The sequence below is a fragment of the Protopterus annectens genome, chromosome 9.part0 (genome assembly GCF_019279795.1).
Source record: "Protopterus annectens isolate FY-2018-M chromosome 9.part0, PAN1.0, whole genome shotgun sequence".
Lineage (NCBI taxonomy): Eukaryota > Metazoa > Chordata > Ceratodontiformes > Protopteridae > Protopterus > Protopterus annectens.
The window spans coordinates 1323860957-1323877534 of record NC_056743.1 but is presented as its reverse complement, the minus strand read 5'-3'; the positions used below and the strand labels follow the sequence as shown (position 1 = coordinate 1323877534).

The following is a 16578-nucleotide window of genomic DNA, read 5'->3' as shown; positions in this document are numbered from 1 at the left end:
CCATGGGCAGGATATGACTCTTGTCCCTGGTGTCTCAGGTGTCTTTCATCTGCTCCAGTGCTGAGTCAAGTGCAGCTACAAATTGTCTCACCAGCAGATCGTTTGGGTGCCAGATAGTCTAGTAAAGGACTTTGTGCTTTGTCTAGTTCAGGGTCTTGTGGGATCAGCCTCACTTGTGCCATTGTAGTTAAGGCTCAGTGATCATACCTTTAAGCACATTTGGAAGGGGATGGCCTGATGGCACAGTGGAAGGATATCTGAAACCAGTGACTCCGGGCAGACTTAACATCTTTGACAGGTGGTTGGCCATTAGGAGAGAGTATCAAGTAACTTGTACTAGCTGATTTTCTTAGTTTTGGGACAGTGCCAGTATAACAAATTCAGGGCTAACTTTACATCCAAGACTTTTATCCAAAATCCACAAATCTCTGGTTGGTAACACTGATGAAGGATTATTCAATCCAAAAGCTTTGTTTTGATATTTCATTTAGTAAAAGAAGTCTGCATTTGCGTTTGTGTGGAGTTGTGGATTTGTTTTTCGTTTGGAGGAAGAAGAGGCTCAATAATTTAATGGATAAGATGGGAGGGGTTGCGATTAAAAGGGTGGCATATCAGGAGGGAAGTCTCCAGGAGGAAATATTCATGTGGGAGTTTAGAAGTTGCGAGGGGAAAAAGTGCTAAAGATCTGGAAGGTTTTGTTTAACACTATTTTAAATGGGTGGACAGTACTAGCTTCTTGAAAGAAAGCTGTGATGGCTGTACTACTCCAAAGATCTGAAAGGTTTTGTTTAACACTATTTTAAAAGGGTGGACAGTACTAGCTTCTTGAAAGAAAGCTGTGATGGCTGTACTACTCCAAAGATCTGAAAGGTTTTGTTTAACACTATTTTAAAAGGGTGGACAGTACTAGCTTCTTGAAAGAAAGCTGTGATGGCTGTACTACTCCAAAGAAGGCAAAGACATGTAGACTGTTTTCAATTTTGAACTGTGATTATAAAGCATTTATATCTAAACTAGTTAAAAGAATGGCTAAAGTATTGCCAGAATTAGCAGATCTAGAGAAGACACTTGACAGAGTTAGCTGGGATTGTATGGGTAAAGCAATGGCAGCATTTGCTTTTCCTGATAGAATGTTTGTGTTTTTCGGCTTTTCCCGGTTAGGGCTCGCCACAGCGGAACTCCGGTCTGCTAATGATTGGTAGTGGATTTTTACGTACCGGGTTACCAGCCCTGATGCACAACCTTCAACGAAGGCACGCCCCATTCACGTATGCCTCCACACACAAGACGCTCTAGCTGAGAATCTAACGGGACAACGTCTTGCTATGAGGCGACAACGCTACCGCAGCACCACCACTGCAGTATCTTGTCCTGATAGAATAATGGGGTTAATTAGAAAGATCTATGATGCATGAGAGGCAAAAATGAAGGTGCGAGGGTTTCTCTTTGACAAATTGAACAGATTAACCATTTAGAGGTGTCCTCTTGCCCCCTTTTGCCTAATAATTAGAACCATTAGCAAGAAAATAAGAGACTGTCATATTTAAGGATTCAACTGATATGATGCTCAAGGAAAATAGCTTTATTTGCAGGTGGTATTATTTTGTACTTGATAAATACAGAAAAAGGGCATTTTAGCGTTTATCGCTTAGAGGCAGTTTCAATTTTGTTCAGAGTATAAAAATTAAATGCAGCTAAAATACAGGCCATAGTACTAACCTATGTTACCACAAGTCAATTAGTTCAGCAATGCACGTATTTATGGGATATGATCAGATGATATATGTGGGTGTTTGGATTAAAAATTATGTACTGCAGCAACTAAGGATATGAGGGAATAAACTAAACAAAAGATATTGTAAAAATTGAGAAGCTGGAAGCTCTTGACTGGATATGGATAGTATTATGCGAGCAGTTAAATGTTTCTATTACCTTTAGTGTTGTATACACAGGTCGGGCATATTTTTGCCAAGTAGAGGAGAAGTTGTGGGCTGTAATTAATAAAGAACTTGCAGGAATTTGATTGGGATGGAAAAAGGGCAAGAATGAAGTGAAATTAGCTGTTTTTCCAGTTACCAGATTTGAAAAGGTACTTTACAGCTACACACTTGAGGTTCATGTACATAATATAAGCAGAAGACTACAAATCAAAATAGAAAGAAATTATGTTGAAATGGGGCAGAGTCCACAAAATAAGGAGAGAGTAGGATTTTTCAGGCGCTTGGAGATTTAAAAATAACCTTACTAAATTTTATATTTTATATATTGTAGCAGAAAATATCCTGAACTATGCCAACATTGGAATGGAGAAAAGAGTTTTTTCTGATAGGGATGATTGCAAGGAGGGGCATAGAAAATAGGCAGGAGATGGCTAAAATTTATTGGAGAAAATTAGAAAATATACCAAGGTATTGGAAGCAAATAACTAGGGAGGGAAAAGTCATGGACAAGTCCAAGCAGCAGTTTGGGCTGTGGTTTGCAAATTGATAAGAGTAGAGGCATAGAGAACAGGATAGTGGAGTGTTAAATGAAAGAAAACTGTGGTTGTGTTTATAGTTGAGTCTAGGACAGAAGCTGTTAAGAGGGTAATTGGGAGGGTATATAAAATGAAATATGCATGATAACTGTAAGAACCAGAAGAGGTTAAATACTAGGAAATGAGAATGGAAGGGCACTATACAAACGAACAATGGGAGGATATTTTTGTGGCTTCCCAATATGCAACAAAATCTAGACAGTTTAGGAGTTTTTATATCCCAAGTAGGCGAGACAGTTTTCCAGAAGTAGACCGCAGTTGCAGGAGGTATATTGGGAAAGGGGGGGGGGGTACTTGGGAACATGTGTTTTGAGAATGCAAAAAGTGGGTAGATTTTAGATATTCCCTACAAGGTACTTTGTCAGAAATGTTGGGGAAGCAAATTATTGTAAGTAAGAAAATGATTCTTTTGAGCTGGGATATATAGACTGAATTGCATAGACATAGTACGGCTATGTTTTTATGGACCTCAACAGCAAAAGCAGGCAATCACTGGAAAGTGGAAATCAAAAACTAAACCCAACTGTAACGAAATTCTTGAATGTTGTGAAGGAGATAAAAGAATTGGAGGTAGGAGTTTTAGAAAAGGGAAAGAGCAAATTACATAGAAATAAATGTAATCTATGGGAACTATACATGCAGGATTATATTCAGTAGGTGGAGTGATGTTGGGGAATGTAGGACTTGTGAAATCTGAGTAATGTTCAATTGAATAATTGCTGGGGAAGAAACTATATATGCATAATACATGAAAGAAAAAAAAGAATATTTGTAGTTTAATATGGACTCCTATCACTGTGTAATATGGGATGTTAATAAACATGTTTAAAAAAGACTAACCTAAGCTTAGCTGCAGGTTTTGTTCCTTGACATTTGGTATACCACAGTGGTGATGCCCCTATGTAAAGGTGGCCTTCCAGTTGGCTCTGGGAATTACAAGACCCAGCAACCTGACTTGCCTCATTTGAAATAACTGACCTCATAAACTTTTATTTATTTATTTACATTTGTTGACCGGGAGAGTCCGACTGGACACAGGTCCGTTTTCAGCAGAGGCCCGTGGAGAAAAGCTCCACATTAAGTATTATTTGCATTATACAGTTAAAAACATAGCATTTAAATATAGACATTAGTCCAGTTAAGGATGCAAGACAAGAAAACAGATGTAAAACAGCTGTAGCTCATAGTACAATTTTAAAATGTGGTGACATATACTAAACATGGTTACAAATGTAGTTGAGATTCATCAGTGAACAATTGATACAATCTGTTTTTGAGGTACATAACGGCCATTAACAGTTGTTGCTACAAAAAGTTAGTATTATGTGGTAGGTAGCTTCGGAACATGAGTAGCTAAGCTTGCTAAGAGTAGGTTGTTGATAGGGGGCTGAGAGAGGTAGTGAGTGGGGGGCGTGGATGGTATTATAGATCTTAGGCTTGACCCTAAGCAGTTTGGCGTTGTAAGCGAAAGATCCTGCCTAATGAATTAATGCATCCGGTTAACTTCTTCAGGAGGGTTACACAGACTATTAACAGTGGTCATGCTGTTCACACAGTTTGTATTAACGTGAATAAAGCGTAGAACACCATACCCCATGCAGCATTGTAAGCAATCAAAATACTTTAAAAATGTATAGCAGTATGTGGTAAGATAGAAAACTGGCTGTAAGACAGAACTCGCACACTGCAAGCATCAGATGTTTTGGCAGAAAGTATGGAGGTAGTTCCCCAAGGCTCAGTATTGGGACTTTCCATTTTTGGCGTATACTTCTCTGATCTCCAGACCAGGAAAGAGAACCTCTGGCAAAGTTTGCAGGCAACTGATCTCCAGACCAGGAAAGAGAACCTCTGGAAAAGTTTGCAGGCAACTATAGAATGAAGTTTTGTCAAGTCCCCATCTGATTCCCAAATCCTTCAGCAAGATCTACTTGTAAATACTTGATACATTTAAAAATGGACTCTGATTAAATGTAGAGAAGTGCAATATTGTCACATTTGGCAGACAACCCCTCCTTTCAGCATATAGTATAGACAATTCCCCACTACAAAATGAAAATGTAATTGGGGACCTTAGAACATAGGTTGGTAATTCCCAGTCTTTCAATCATCATGTGGCAACAATAGTAAGTAAATCCTTCTTGGCACAGTTGATTGACAAATGAATATCATCCAACTCTAAGGAGGTCATCATTCCGTTAATTTCAGCATTGATTTGAGCAGCTGAATACAGTGCTCCCTATGGGATATATAAAAACTCAGCACATCAAACAGCTGCAAATACCTCAGAGGTTCTTTGCTAAGAAGATCACAGGCTTAAAGCTCTGAGCTACCAAGACAGGGTAGAACCACTGTTCCTGTATTTATTATCTTATAGACTCTTGAAGGGAGGTCTATGCCTTACCTTCTGTGCCATTGGAGACCTGGTTGTCTTGGATTTTATTTATCTTCACAAGTGTAATACCACAAATACCTGAACCAGGGACCAAAGTCTTAACTAGCAGATAAATAAAATATGAAGGAAAGACAGAATCATCACAAAGTGCCGCCTTCACTTCTGGAACAGACTGCCCCTAGATATTAAGCAGTGTGGTAGATAGTCATCCTTCAAATGATATCTATGATCGGATGGGTACCCACAAATTTACCCCCAGGATTGACGTCATATGGATGGGTACTGGCGATGCATGAATGGTTGTAAGACACAGTTGCAGTGAAATTCGTATCAATCCTATGAGATTGCCATATCAAAACTTGGAGGGTGATATTTTGACTAAGCCATTGCTGGTGGGGTTGTCACACTGATGAGAATTTGTGTTTGACGTGCATGATATGTCAATGCATGCTTCCCCCAGTAAGGGATCATTTGTTCCATATCCATTTCCCCTGGCTGTTGCCTAAGGACATCTGCCACTTCCCTGGGTGTTAGGATGCTGTTCCCTGTACAGCACACAAGCATTTCTTACATTAGTAAACCCTTTCTCTCCTTCATTACATCCCCTGAATGACCAGGCTGCTATCAGGTTGGACTTGCATGTCTGTAGAAATGCCTTTTGTGCCGCACTAGGGATATGTTGTCATTGTATCCCATACACTACTGCATACTGTTTGAGCAGCAGCAAGTGAGCTGTACAATTGATCCATAAAAGAGATACTTCATTGATTTTTTTGGATTAGTGCAAGGAGTTTGATCTTCCATCCCATCTTTGGTATGCAGCGTAAATATTATTTATAAGATAAAAGTTTATTACTGCTCTTTTGAAGTAACAGCTACTTTAGAGAGATTTGCTCCGAATAAAAGTTGAAGGTGCTTTTTCAAGACATTCTGATATAATTTTGGGCCTACTTACCAAAGAGAGGAAGAACAGAGAAACGGGGAGAGAAAATGTGTGAAACAAGAAGATATGATTGAGAAACTTGTGGAGCTTTAAGATGGGTCCAGGAGAAAATATTTGTAGCTATTCCATAACCAGTGGAAAGAGGAGGAAACTTTCATGAGAAAAATGGCTAAAGGAACAGACTGATGTACCTTTTGAAAAAATCCATATTGAGGAGTTCACAGAGTTAATATGCCATGTAATGTTACAAGTAGCCTAGACTTGTTTTGGTGAAATTTCGGATAAATGCTCAGAAAAACTCCTTACACTGTTAATGGAGGAAATGAGCAGTCTTTACAGTGTAATCACCGTGTTTGCCAACTGAGATTACTATGTGCAGACTCATGGGAAGATAAATACATGCATTCCTACTATAAATAGGTGTAAAGAAATGAAAATCCATTTCAAGCTTCACTGTCAATCTGCATTTTGAATTATTTTACCCCCTGAAACCAAAGACATATGTGGTTCTAAAACATGCTTTTGAGTACCTAAAAGGAGTGAAGATTTGAAAAGAAAACCTAATGGGGAAGAGGGAAACTATCTGCAGCACAGTACCAGAAGTAAAATAACAGAGGATGCCTCCAAAACCATTTCCAGTTTTTCGAAGGAAAATGGATGGAAAAAATGAAAGAACATACAAAAAGAGTAAGGGAATCTGCCCAGAACGTTTCAACTGGAAGAAGATACTGAATAACCTCTGAGACAAGATTAGCTGCAAACATACTTTCCAATAACGAAAAAGGACATACTGCATGTATGTATGTAGGAACTTTCAAAGTTTAGTTCTTACATTCAAACTGTTCAGAGATTCTGTTACAGTAGTTTTGATGCAAAAAGTAAGCAAAACAGTTTTTTGTTTGTTTTTTTGCTGGAAAGATTATAAAAGGAATGGTGGACATATAATGATGGGTAATTGTGTTGGGGGTTGGGGATGAAATGCATGAGGCATAGTGAATGCTTGTTTAATTTTTTTGTGATTAAATTGGGTTAACTAAAACAGTTGTATGTGTTTAGACTACATGTGTTTTTCTTCCTCTGAACATATACCAAATACTGTTTCTAATATTATGTAAAAATGCATTTAATTCCTTTTTTGCATTACCTTTACTTGTTTGAGTGGTTCAAAAGTAACAGAGGCTTCATGAATGAGGTCCACCTATTTAAAGATGCTTGTTTTTACAATAAGGAGGTGGTTGCTTGTTTCTTCGAAGTAACAACGTACGATTCATTAAGCATGTTTTCATCATCATTTGATTACTGATGCACTTTGCATGGAACTTTTATGCAAGGTTTGGACTTCCATGGTGTCACATTTCCCAGTATATGCAGCAGCATATCGCCTGTGGCAAAGGGGTAAAGGTATATGCAGGCATCTTTCGGCTTGCTGTACTATTTCTTATTTTTTGCAGTAATATGTGAATACTTGTAATTATTATTTCAATGTATTTCAGTTACAGTCCCTATCTTTTTGATGGGTATTTGCTAACTGATTCTTGATTTGTGATACTTTGAAAGACCTGGATGGAACATGTTCTGTGAGACATTCACCTGTGTGTGTGTGTGTGTGTGTGTGTGTGTGTGTGTGTGTGTGTGTGTCTGCGTGCAACAGGCAGGTCACATGCATTTGGAATGCTGGCACAGGTGTTCACAGTATGCAGATCAATAGCACCAGTTAATGGAAGTGGGTGAAGGCAGAACATTTTTTTTTTTGTGTGTGTATGTGTGTGTGTGTGTGGGGGGGGGGGGGGTTGCCAGAGGAGAAAGATACAGATGTCACATTCTTTTGTTTGCTTGAACAGTGATTTTGTGACGCACGTTGTTTCGGAGAATCTCTCTGGTAATGATGTCCTGAACTGGTTACTGAAACGGAGCTTGGACGGTGGGCATAAAGAAGAAAAAGGAGGAGGTGAAACTAGAACATTACCAGCATTTCTCAATATCTCGTGGTTCACGGAGAGCATGTCTGCAGGGATGCCTGTGGAAATAGAAAGCAAACACCAACTTAAGGTAGGCCATGGTACAAAACTGAATCAGTTTGGCCAGGGCTGGAGATGAATAGTATTATAACAGCATATGTACTTTTAATTCTTCAGATTATTGTGCAACAAATGTCATAGTTAGCTGAATATGTTTTACTGAGAATTGTTTGACAAGGCCAACCCAAAAATTTGAATGCTGCATGGCCGTGGAGTTTTTTTTTTTTTTTTTTTTTTTTTTTGTGGTGGTATACAAAAATAAATTAGTCATAGAACTCTCAGTTTTGGGGTGACTTAAAGCCACTTAATTTGTCATGTCATAATCCACACTGCATGGTACAACTGTCATGTTGTATTTTATATAATGTAGAGAGAAATTTCACATTATGTGGCTTCGTAGGTTATGGCACAGGATCTTGCCACCTGTAAACATCACAGAAAAGTAAAGTCAGCTGTATAATTATAGGATGGTTCTTCCTTGTTCCCAAACCAGCTGACACTGGCCGTTGTCAGTCTTGCTTTGATTTTCCTTGCTTGTGCACTTCTTACTTCTGTGCTATTACTATGTCTTGGCTTATACTGTGGTGCTGCTATTGGCAGTCTGTATCCCAAAACAGATGTGCGAACAGTGTTTTGTTTGCAGTTCTGATAATTGTTTTCTGCTGGATTATGCATAAGCTTGTGTTTCAAGCTAAGATTTTTTAATATCCTTCGATTAGACTAGGAGATCTGAGAACATGGACTGTCATTTCACACTAATAACTGGGGTTAAATCACAGTACTGATTCTGTAACACAGGGTGTAGGATTTATGCATTTGCAGATCTCCGTATTCAATATGAGACTTTAGATGAAGTACCTTCTATGTTGTGATAGTCTAGATTGACATCAAAGAACCACCATTGCTTGTTAAACCACAGATCAGGTTCAATCGCAGCTTGTTTTTTTTTTTTTTTTTAGAAATTGAAAATGTGTCCTCAACTTGATGTTTCAGTGCAGTTTTGCTATTTTTCGTATTGTATGTGGACCAGAACAGAGAAGAATGGCTACTTACAAATCTGTTGATGCAGGTCCTTACCAGCAACAGATTGTTTCTGTGGGACCCTGCTACTTGCATTGCCTATTAAAATATAACAAGCTTCTGAGTTGTAGCAGGGTATGATTGGATTGTATATGGGATATGATTCACTTGACTCAATGTCAGTATTGTGTTACTTGGGTGAGGTAATACAATCAGTATTCCTTCTGGCATTGGAGTAAAGCTGTAAACAGTCCTGCATACTGCTGCCATTGTTGTCATCAGAACTGAAGTTGGTCAGCTAGTCCCTCCATGTTGGCCTGGACTTCTGAGAAGTAGATGCCAAACAGGGGAGGACCCAGGACAGATCCCTGTGGGACTCAACTCGTGACTGGTCGGCAGTCAGACTTGGAGTCTGCTACTTTCACACTGTGGGTTCTATCTGTGAGCCAGTTTGCAACCAATAATTCCCGAGTGGGAAATGGTATCAAAGGCCTTGGCCAGATCGAGGTAGGCGGTATGAATCACCTTGCCCTCATCCACAGCTCTGGTGACAGACTCAAAGAAGTCAACCAGGTTGAGCAGGCATGATCTACTTTTCACAAAACCAAACTGCATGGGATCTAGAGTTTGGAGAGTCCCTATATCCTTTTTAATTAGGTCCATGATGATGCGCTCCATAGCCTTACATATCAAACTCATCAGGCTTATGGGGCGAAAATTCCCAGGGTCTGTAGTCGCTCCCCCTTTATGGAGAGGGATGACTGTAGCAGTGAGCCATTTGGTAGGGACAAAGCCTGAGATGAGGCTGTGATTGAACAAGGCACACAGATGTGATGCCAGTTCACTTTGTAGTTCATGTAGAACACATCCAGGGATATTTTCGGGTCCCATGGAAGCTGTATTCTTGGCCTTGGGCAATGCAGCCTTAACCTGTGCTGCAGTAATGGTGGGTGCCTGGCATTCCTCTGGTGTTGTGATTGATCCTTTGGGGGGGAGGGGTAAAGTTGGCACTGAATTTGTTGGCCAGTATGTTGGCAATATCTGTTGGCTCAAGTATAGGAGGTTGTTTTTAGTGTCTGCCACAATTCTACCTTCATAGCTGGCTTTAGAGGTTTTGATGAGGGATCTCAACTTTTTGTTGAGGCTAATAAGGGAGTTTTTCCAGTCTTGAGACTTCACCTTTTTCTGCAACAGTTTCTTCCTTCTGTTTTAGAGTTTATTAATGGCAGGGGACCACCAGATTGGCTTTCTTTTTTGGAGGGGAGAGAGTCTTGGTTCTGTTGGGTATGGCTTGTTCCATGCATTTATGTACATGTTCGTACAGCGCATTTGTGTATGATTCAGCAGTCACGCATATATTTTCCATTGATATGAGTGCTGTGAAGTTAGCCACCTCTGTTTTTAGGATCCCAAAGTCAGCTTTGGAGAAGTTTTTCATGGTGGTTACCTTTGTAGGGGTTGTGGGTGAGATGTGGAATTCCATGGTGATTAGCTTGTGGTCAGATCTAACCAGGGAGGAATTGACTACTGGTGTAGAGTAACAGTTGCCCATGTTAGTAATAACCAGGTCAAGGATGTTGCTTCCTCTAGTGGGGATAAGAATGAGCTGGTCCAGGGCATTGGAATTGATGAATTCCAGGAAGCGTTGGGCCATTGTATTGGTGCATGAGTAAGTTTCCCAGTTGATGGAGGGGTAGTTGAAGTCACCTAGTATGATAGTGCTGGGTTGGACCCTAATAGTTTCCAGGGTGCTTAGGAACATGGAGTGAGTCTTGGGACATGGTTGGGGACCTATAGCAGGCTACGATCTGAATCGCCGTCTTACCCAGTGTTAGTTGTACCCGAAGTGTATCAGACGTGTTATGCTGGTCTGCTAGTGGGTGTGCATATCCTTTATGAATCTGAAGACACTACTGCCTTTGGAGCTTCAGTCCATGTTCTGGGGCCGAAGGGTGTGGAATGAGTTATAGCCTGGTAGCGCAGGGGTGCCTTCTGCTGCTTTAAACCAGGTCTCCGTTACAGCACAAATGTCGATGTTCTCTATTTTGAGGAGTGCTTTGAGCAAGTGCATCTTGAGATTTAGACTTCTAGCACTGAGGAACATGACCCTCAGATTGCATTTATTTATAGCTGTTATGGTGGTAATTTGGTCTTTGGAACATCGCCTAAAAAAAGGCACTATAGGGATGTCAAGAGCCTTAGCCAGTATACAGAAACCCATGGGTGACAGATGCAGGCCATCTCTGGCAAGGCATCCAGGTCAATCATGTCATCCCAAGCAGACAGATACAAGATCCCCTTAGAATGACACCAAAAACTTAACCAATATTGAAGTCAATCCTTTTCTGCTTGTACTGCAGTATCATTCTGGGCGATGGTAGGATGCTGCTCTAGGCTAGGGTTATACCTGCCTGGGCCACATAATCCAAGAGCTCCTCCATGTCTCTTTTCATGTTGTCCAGGGAGGTGAATCTCAGGTCATTCACACCTACATAGACAGTGACAGAGTCATACTTGTACTTGTTGTGGAGTGACCTGAGTACGTGTGTTATGTGTCGGATGCTGGCACCTGATAAGAGAAACAGGCATCAGTGTGCCTCACTATCGAATCATCTATGATTAGTGTATTGGGCAAGATGTTTTGCCTTAGGAACTTAGGTTGAGGGGCACACTGTGTAGGTGAGCTATTTGTCTTGTGGTTTGTGCTGTGTTGTGGTGGTCAAGTGCGTTTCTTCTTGGAGGTCTCTGCTGTTTGGGTAGATTTCTATTGAGAGCCTCCGCGAAAGTGTGTGTGTGTGTGTGTGTGTGTGTGTGTGTGTGTGTGTGTGTGTGTGTGTGTGTGTGTGTGTGTGTGTGTGTGTGGTTTGTGCTTTTTTTTATGTGAGAGCTGTGATGGTGGATGTTCTGGTGGGCTGTGTGTTGCAGGTGGTGTGGTGCAGGTGTTGACCTTCTCTTGACCAGCTATTTCGGTCTTGGCTTGAGAGTGCATGGCTTCCAGTTTGGATATATAAGTGCATCTCACAAATCTTGAGTGTTGTGAGTTGAGGAGAGGGTTGTCTGTGTACATGAAGCAATTGCTACACTGCTTCAGAATGTCTAAGTTCACCAGGTTAATAGGCGAAGGCACAGGGAACTGACCTTTGAACATGCCAGGAGGGATGGTCATTATTACCATGTACTAGAGCGGTTTCCTTATATATTCCTTTTACAGGAAAAATGTCACTCAAGGTGTCTGAGTCTCTAGAGAGCACTGCCAAACACTTGAGGTGAAACTAATACATAGACCCTGAAAATTTAAGGGTGAAGTATTTAGGCAGATATTCTGAAATTAGAAAGAAATCAACCAGTACTTACTGAAAAATAAAGAATTTAGCTTGTCAGGATTGATGAAAAGAGGGGAGTCGCATGAATGGCTACTACTAATTCTGGTCTCTGCACAGCTTCACTCTGGGATACAATACTCTCTTGCTTCTTCTCTCACCAGAAGCAAAATGTTAGCACCAATCCCAGGAAGAGAAGCGGACCACGGCCTGTTTGGTGATCCACAGTCTTGACCCAGGTGATGCAAGGGTCTGCAGGCTTTTAGCATTTTTCTGGTAGATGCCTCGAATAGCAACCAGACCAATCAGGAACATTAAGCACAGACACTCACTCTCCAACCAGAAAGAGTAGGGAATCAATGGACTCTGCTCCTACTCTCACACGAATCAGAATATAAGCACAGATTCCAAGCTGTCCCCTATAAAGCAGTTATTAAGCTTCCTGGTGATCAGCAGTCTCCAATAAATAATATTACTGCACTCCTTCTCTCACCAGGAGAAAACAGCACTGCTCCCAAGATGACTAATGAGAGGCAGAATGTAGGCTCTCCAAAAACTGGTGGTCTTGCAGTAGATGCTTAAAGGTAAGATGAAAAAAATGGTTTATCCTAAACACTGCAGTGTGCACTAGAGGAGTTAGATGTGAAAGTAGGTAACTTAATTTACCTGTCTAAAAAGTTAAGTTTTAGTGGAGAGTCACTATTTTTAAAACCACAAGATAGATTGAAAGGGGGTGGTCACTTTTGTATTCTGGCACGATTGAAAGGGGGTGGTCACTTTTGTATTCTGGCACTATAGAATACAGTAGGATGGCCAATAAATGTAAATATTTGAAGGGGAGTGATTTCACAAAATGATAATTTTGTGCTTACTCACACCAGCCAGTAAAAGCAGAGAGGAAATGAGATATATGGTCAAATTGACATAAGGGGCAGGCAGCTAGAAAGACAGTGGTGTTTAAGAACACAACAGTATCCATGTGGGTGGGTGTGAAAATTTCTGTCTGACTCAGAAGAGACAGAACTGTGGTCTCTTTTTTTTTCTTCAAGTTTTAGTATGCAGTTAAAAGCAGAATACAAGTTAAACACAGTGTAAAGAAAACAAATCAGTGTATACAAAATAGAAAAGCAATAAAGTAATACAAAATACAACAAATTAAAAAGCAAACTAACCTTTCCCTCACATGTACTGGATTCTAGACATTATTATTCAACTTCTATTCAAACCAGCTGAATGCAGCAAAGCAGTTGATTTTGCTAATTCTGAAGATGCACAACTTCTCTTCTGAAGTGTCTTCTGCTGTAGGTTTCCTTTGATTTATTTTGAAAAAGGTCTTTTATATTGTAGCTCTTTTTCCTTTGCGGCCTGGCTCTTAGTTAATGGCATTATAGGAGCTCTCTCTGTAAACACATTCTTAAAACTGTATGTCAATGACCCCCCCCCCCCTTTTCTGGTTATGTTGAAAATCATCTCCCTGGTTGTAAGCTTGTTCGCAGGTATTCCATGATGTTCATTTATACTATTTTATTCTCCTAAAAGTTCTAGCAGGTGTATGGATTACTTCTTCATACCTACTTGATTTTGTCTCTTCTGTCTGCAAAGCATCATAGAATGAATAAGTGCAGCATTTTTGCTTCATATACGAAAGGTAACCGGTCAAAAAGAATTAAAGTTTTTAATAAGTGCTTATAGAGACACAAATACCTAAAATTTAAGACCTTCCGTGGTGGATATTGTTTTTCTTTTCCTCTCTTCATAACAGTAGGCATGTTTTCTTTTTTTTAACATGTATATGTATTTGCAGAAGTTCCCTTGTGCAGGTATGGATATTTGCATGTGACAATGCATTTTGTGATGCTACATTTTTTTTTTCACTTTGGCAGTTTAGATCCCATTCTTTTCTATCAGTGGTAAAAGTTCCTACATTTGTATGCCATTTTATCATATTGTGTGTGTCTGTGTGTGAAGTGTTTCAGAATTTTGGGAATAATGGAAGGAAGCTTATCCTCAATATAGAAGGGGCTCATGACCATTTCATTCCTCTGTTTCAGTGGAAGATTTGAGGCATTGGGGTATACCCCCTACTCCCATCATGGGGAGCCTTGCATTCTGGGTTTTTGTGAAACTTTTCCCTCATTTGACCAGGTCAGCCTTTGGTCATTCGAGCCTAATCTTAAAAAGTAGCCTTTTGCATTACAAAGTGAGAATTCTTCTGTGATTTGCCTCCTCAATGCCAATCCTGATAGGCATTGTTTTCAGTGATTGAAAATGAGCCAGTTGTTGAGCTTGCACCAGGGTCTTTGCCCTAGGAGGAAGGTAGCAGGTATTTGTTTGTTTGAGAGCTACAGGGATGAATGTAGGATTTCTGCCTTAGTGACAACCTCAGTTTGATAGCACAGAGCCTGGCTCATCCCTCTTGTGCGTTGACTTTAGGGTGCAAGTGATCAAGCATGTGCCCTGGACTGACTGATGGCCTGCATACAGTGATTCTGGGGTCTCTATCATTTTGTCAAACAAACTAAAAATTGAATACCACTTTGCACTTTATCTAGCAAAACCTATTTATTTATTTTTACATTTGTTTACACTGGAAGTTCAACAGGGCACAGGTCCTTTTTCAGCGGAGGCCCAGGGAGAAGAGTTCCAGTTATGAGAAATGCAAAAGTTACAGACATTGACAAACACATCAGAGATTACAGAGGTATTCGCAGGCAATAGTTACATCATACAGTTCTTTGATTTGTAGCCATTTACATCGCAATTACATAGTGATGGAACATACAGTTCTTTAGTAGTGGGCATTTACATTACACATCCTTGAGTATTTACAATCTAGAGAGGAGGAGTATTAGTTTCCATGCAGTTGAGTTCAAATACTGGTATAGTCTGACACTCAGAGAGCAGTATGTATTCAATGAGGCTGAGATAAAGACCTATCCAGGACAATTACAAGAACAGAGCCAAGTGTCTCTTAAGTGTGATTTTTAAGAGGTTTTTAATTTGTAGCGTAGAACAGTTGGAGATTATTGGGGTTGGGTTTGAATCCATTGAATGATCATTTGAGCAAAGCTTTTCCCAGGGGGAAAATATTGCTCGGCCAACCTACCAACCATCACAAAAAACACATAATTTAAAACCCACCCAGGTGGGGGTGGGGCTGCCCCCCCCCCCCACTCCTCCTGACTAAATATACCAACTCCGGGATCGCACTACAGTGGGTAAAAGCGCAAACTCCCGATGATGGCCAACTGTTTGTTTTTTTTTCTCCCTGGGAAAAACTTTGTTGAAGTGATCATTCGATGGATTTTAAGTTCGAAGAGGTATTCAATTTTTAGTTTGTTCGACAAAATGATGCAGACCTGTGATTCTGCACTGGTACTTGTGAGCCATTCTGCAGTTTTAGTCTTGGAGCCTTTTGAGAGTGTTAGGCTTACTTCTCATCAGTTCTCTCGGATCACATGGGGGGAATCCTCCTTATTTTGACAGATGAAGTTCTTTAGCTCCCAGGCTCCTTGAGCTTCTCTTGGGATTCTTTGTTTTATAGAGATATAAATCTAAAGATTTGTCCCTCCCTGGGGCCATCCTTTGATGCTACTAACTTGAAAACCTTGACATACCATGACTGTGCTGCTAGAGCTCCCAGAAGGACAACGTTTTGTCTAAACAACCCAAGACTGACTTCTCAGTGGTCTCCGAAGACCTCAGTTGGTCCAAGAGACCTTTGTCTCAGAAAGCCTTTGTTTGTCTGAGAGCTGCCACAGCATGAATTCCCCCAGCTGACTTGCATGATAACTGGAGCATGTGATGAGTCTGGCAAAAAGGTGCACTTCACAGCCACGTTTGGGCTTATGGCTTTCATGCCTGCATCTACTCTTTCTAGATTCATGGCCTCCTCGCTGGAGTTGGAAGTGGAAGCACTGCAAGTCCTTCGAATCAGGGAGCAGGATGTTAGGGCTTGCACTTGTCCCTACCATCTCTTGGATTTTTGGATCATGTAAATGAGGCATCTGACTCTGTTTGCCTGCTTGGAATGTTGTTGCCAACGTCAGTCTCTTTGAGGAGGGGTGAGTTGGTCTTTTGGTAGGGGTTCTTTTTTAAACCTTGCTGCCTTAATTCCTGCTTTCATGAGAAAAAAGAAGTCTCAGAGGTGCCATAGCCTGTAGGCCATGCAACCTCTATTAACCTCACTATTTTATTCTAGCTGAGTTGGAGGAGTGGTGGCTGTTTTTCCTTGTTTGTTATACCAGGAAGATCAGCAATTGGGGTTCTCAACATGGGGTGTCCCTATTGCTTGACCAGTCACCATTTCAGTTGTCTTTCCTTACTTTGCTTCTCTGCCATTTCCAGAC

General features: G+C 40.6%; 1 protein-coding gene across 1 annotated transcript in view; it reads left to right on the top strand.

Moving 5' to 3' along the window:
- Nucleotides 1-16578, top strand: part of LOC122810668 (DNA nucleotidylexotransferase-like) — a 233921-nt gene that overhangs the window by 43497 nt on the left and 173846 nt on the right. Inside the window, exon 3 of the mRNA XM_044082236.1 lies at nucleotides 7713-7920. Coding sequence (XP_043938171.1) covers nucleotides 7713-7920 — 208 coding nt within the window. The remainder of the gene's footprint in view (nucleotides 1-7712; nucleotides 7921-16578) is intronic.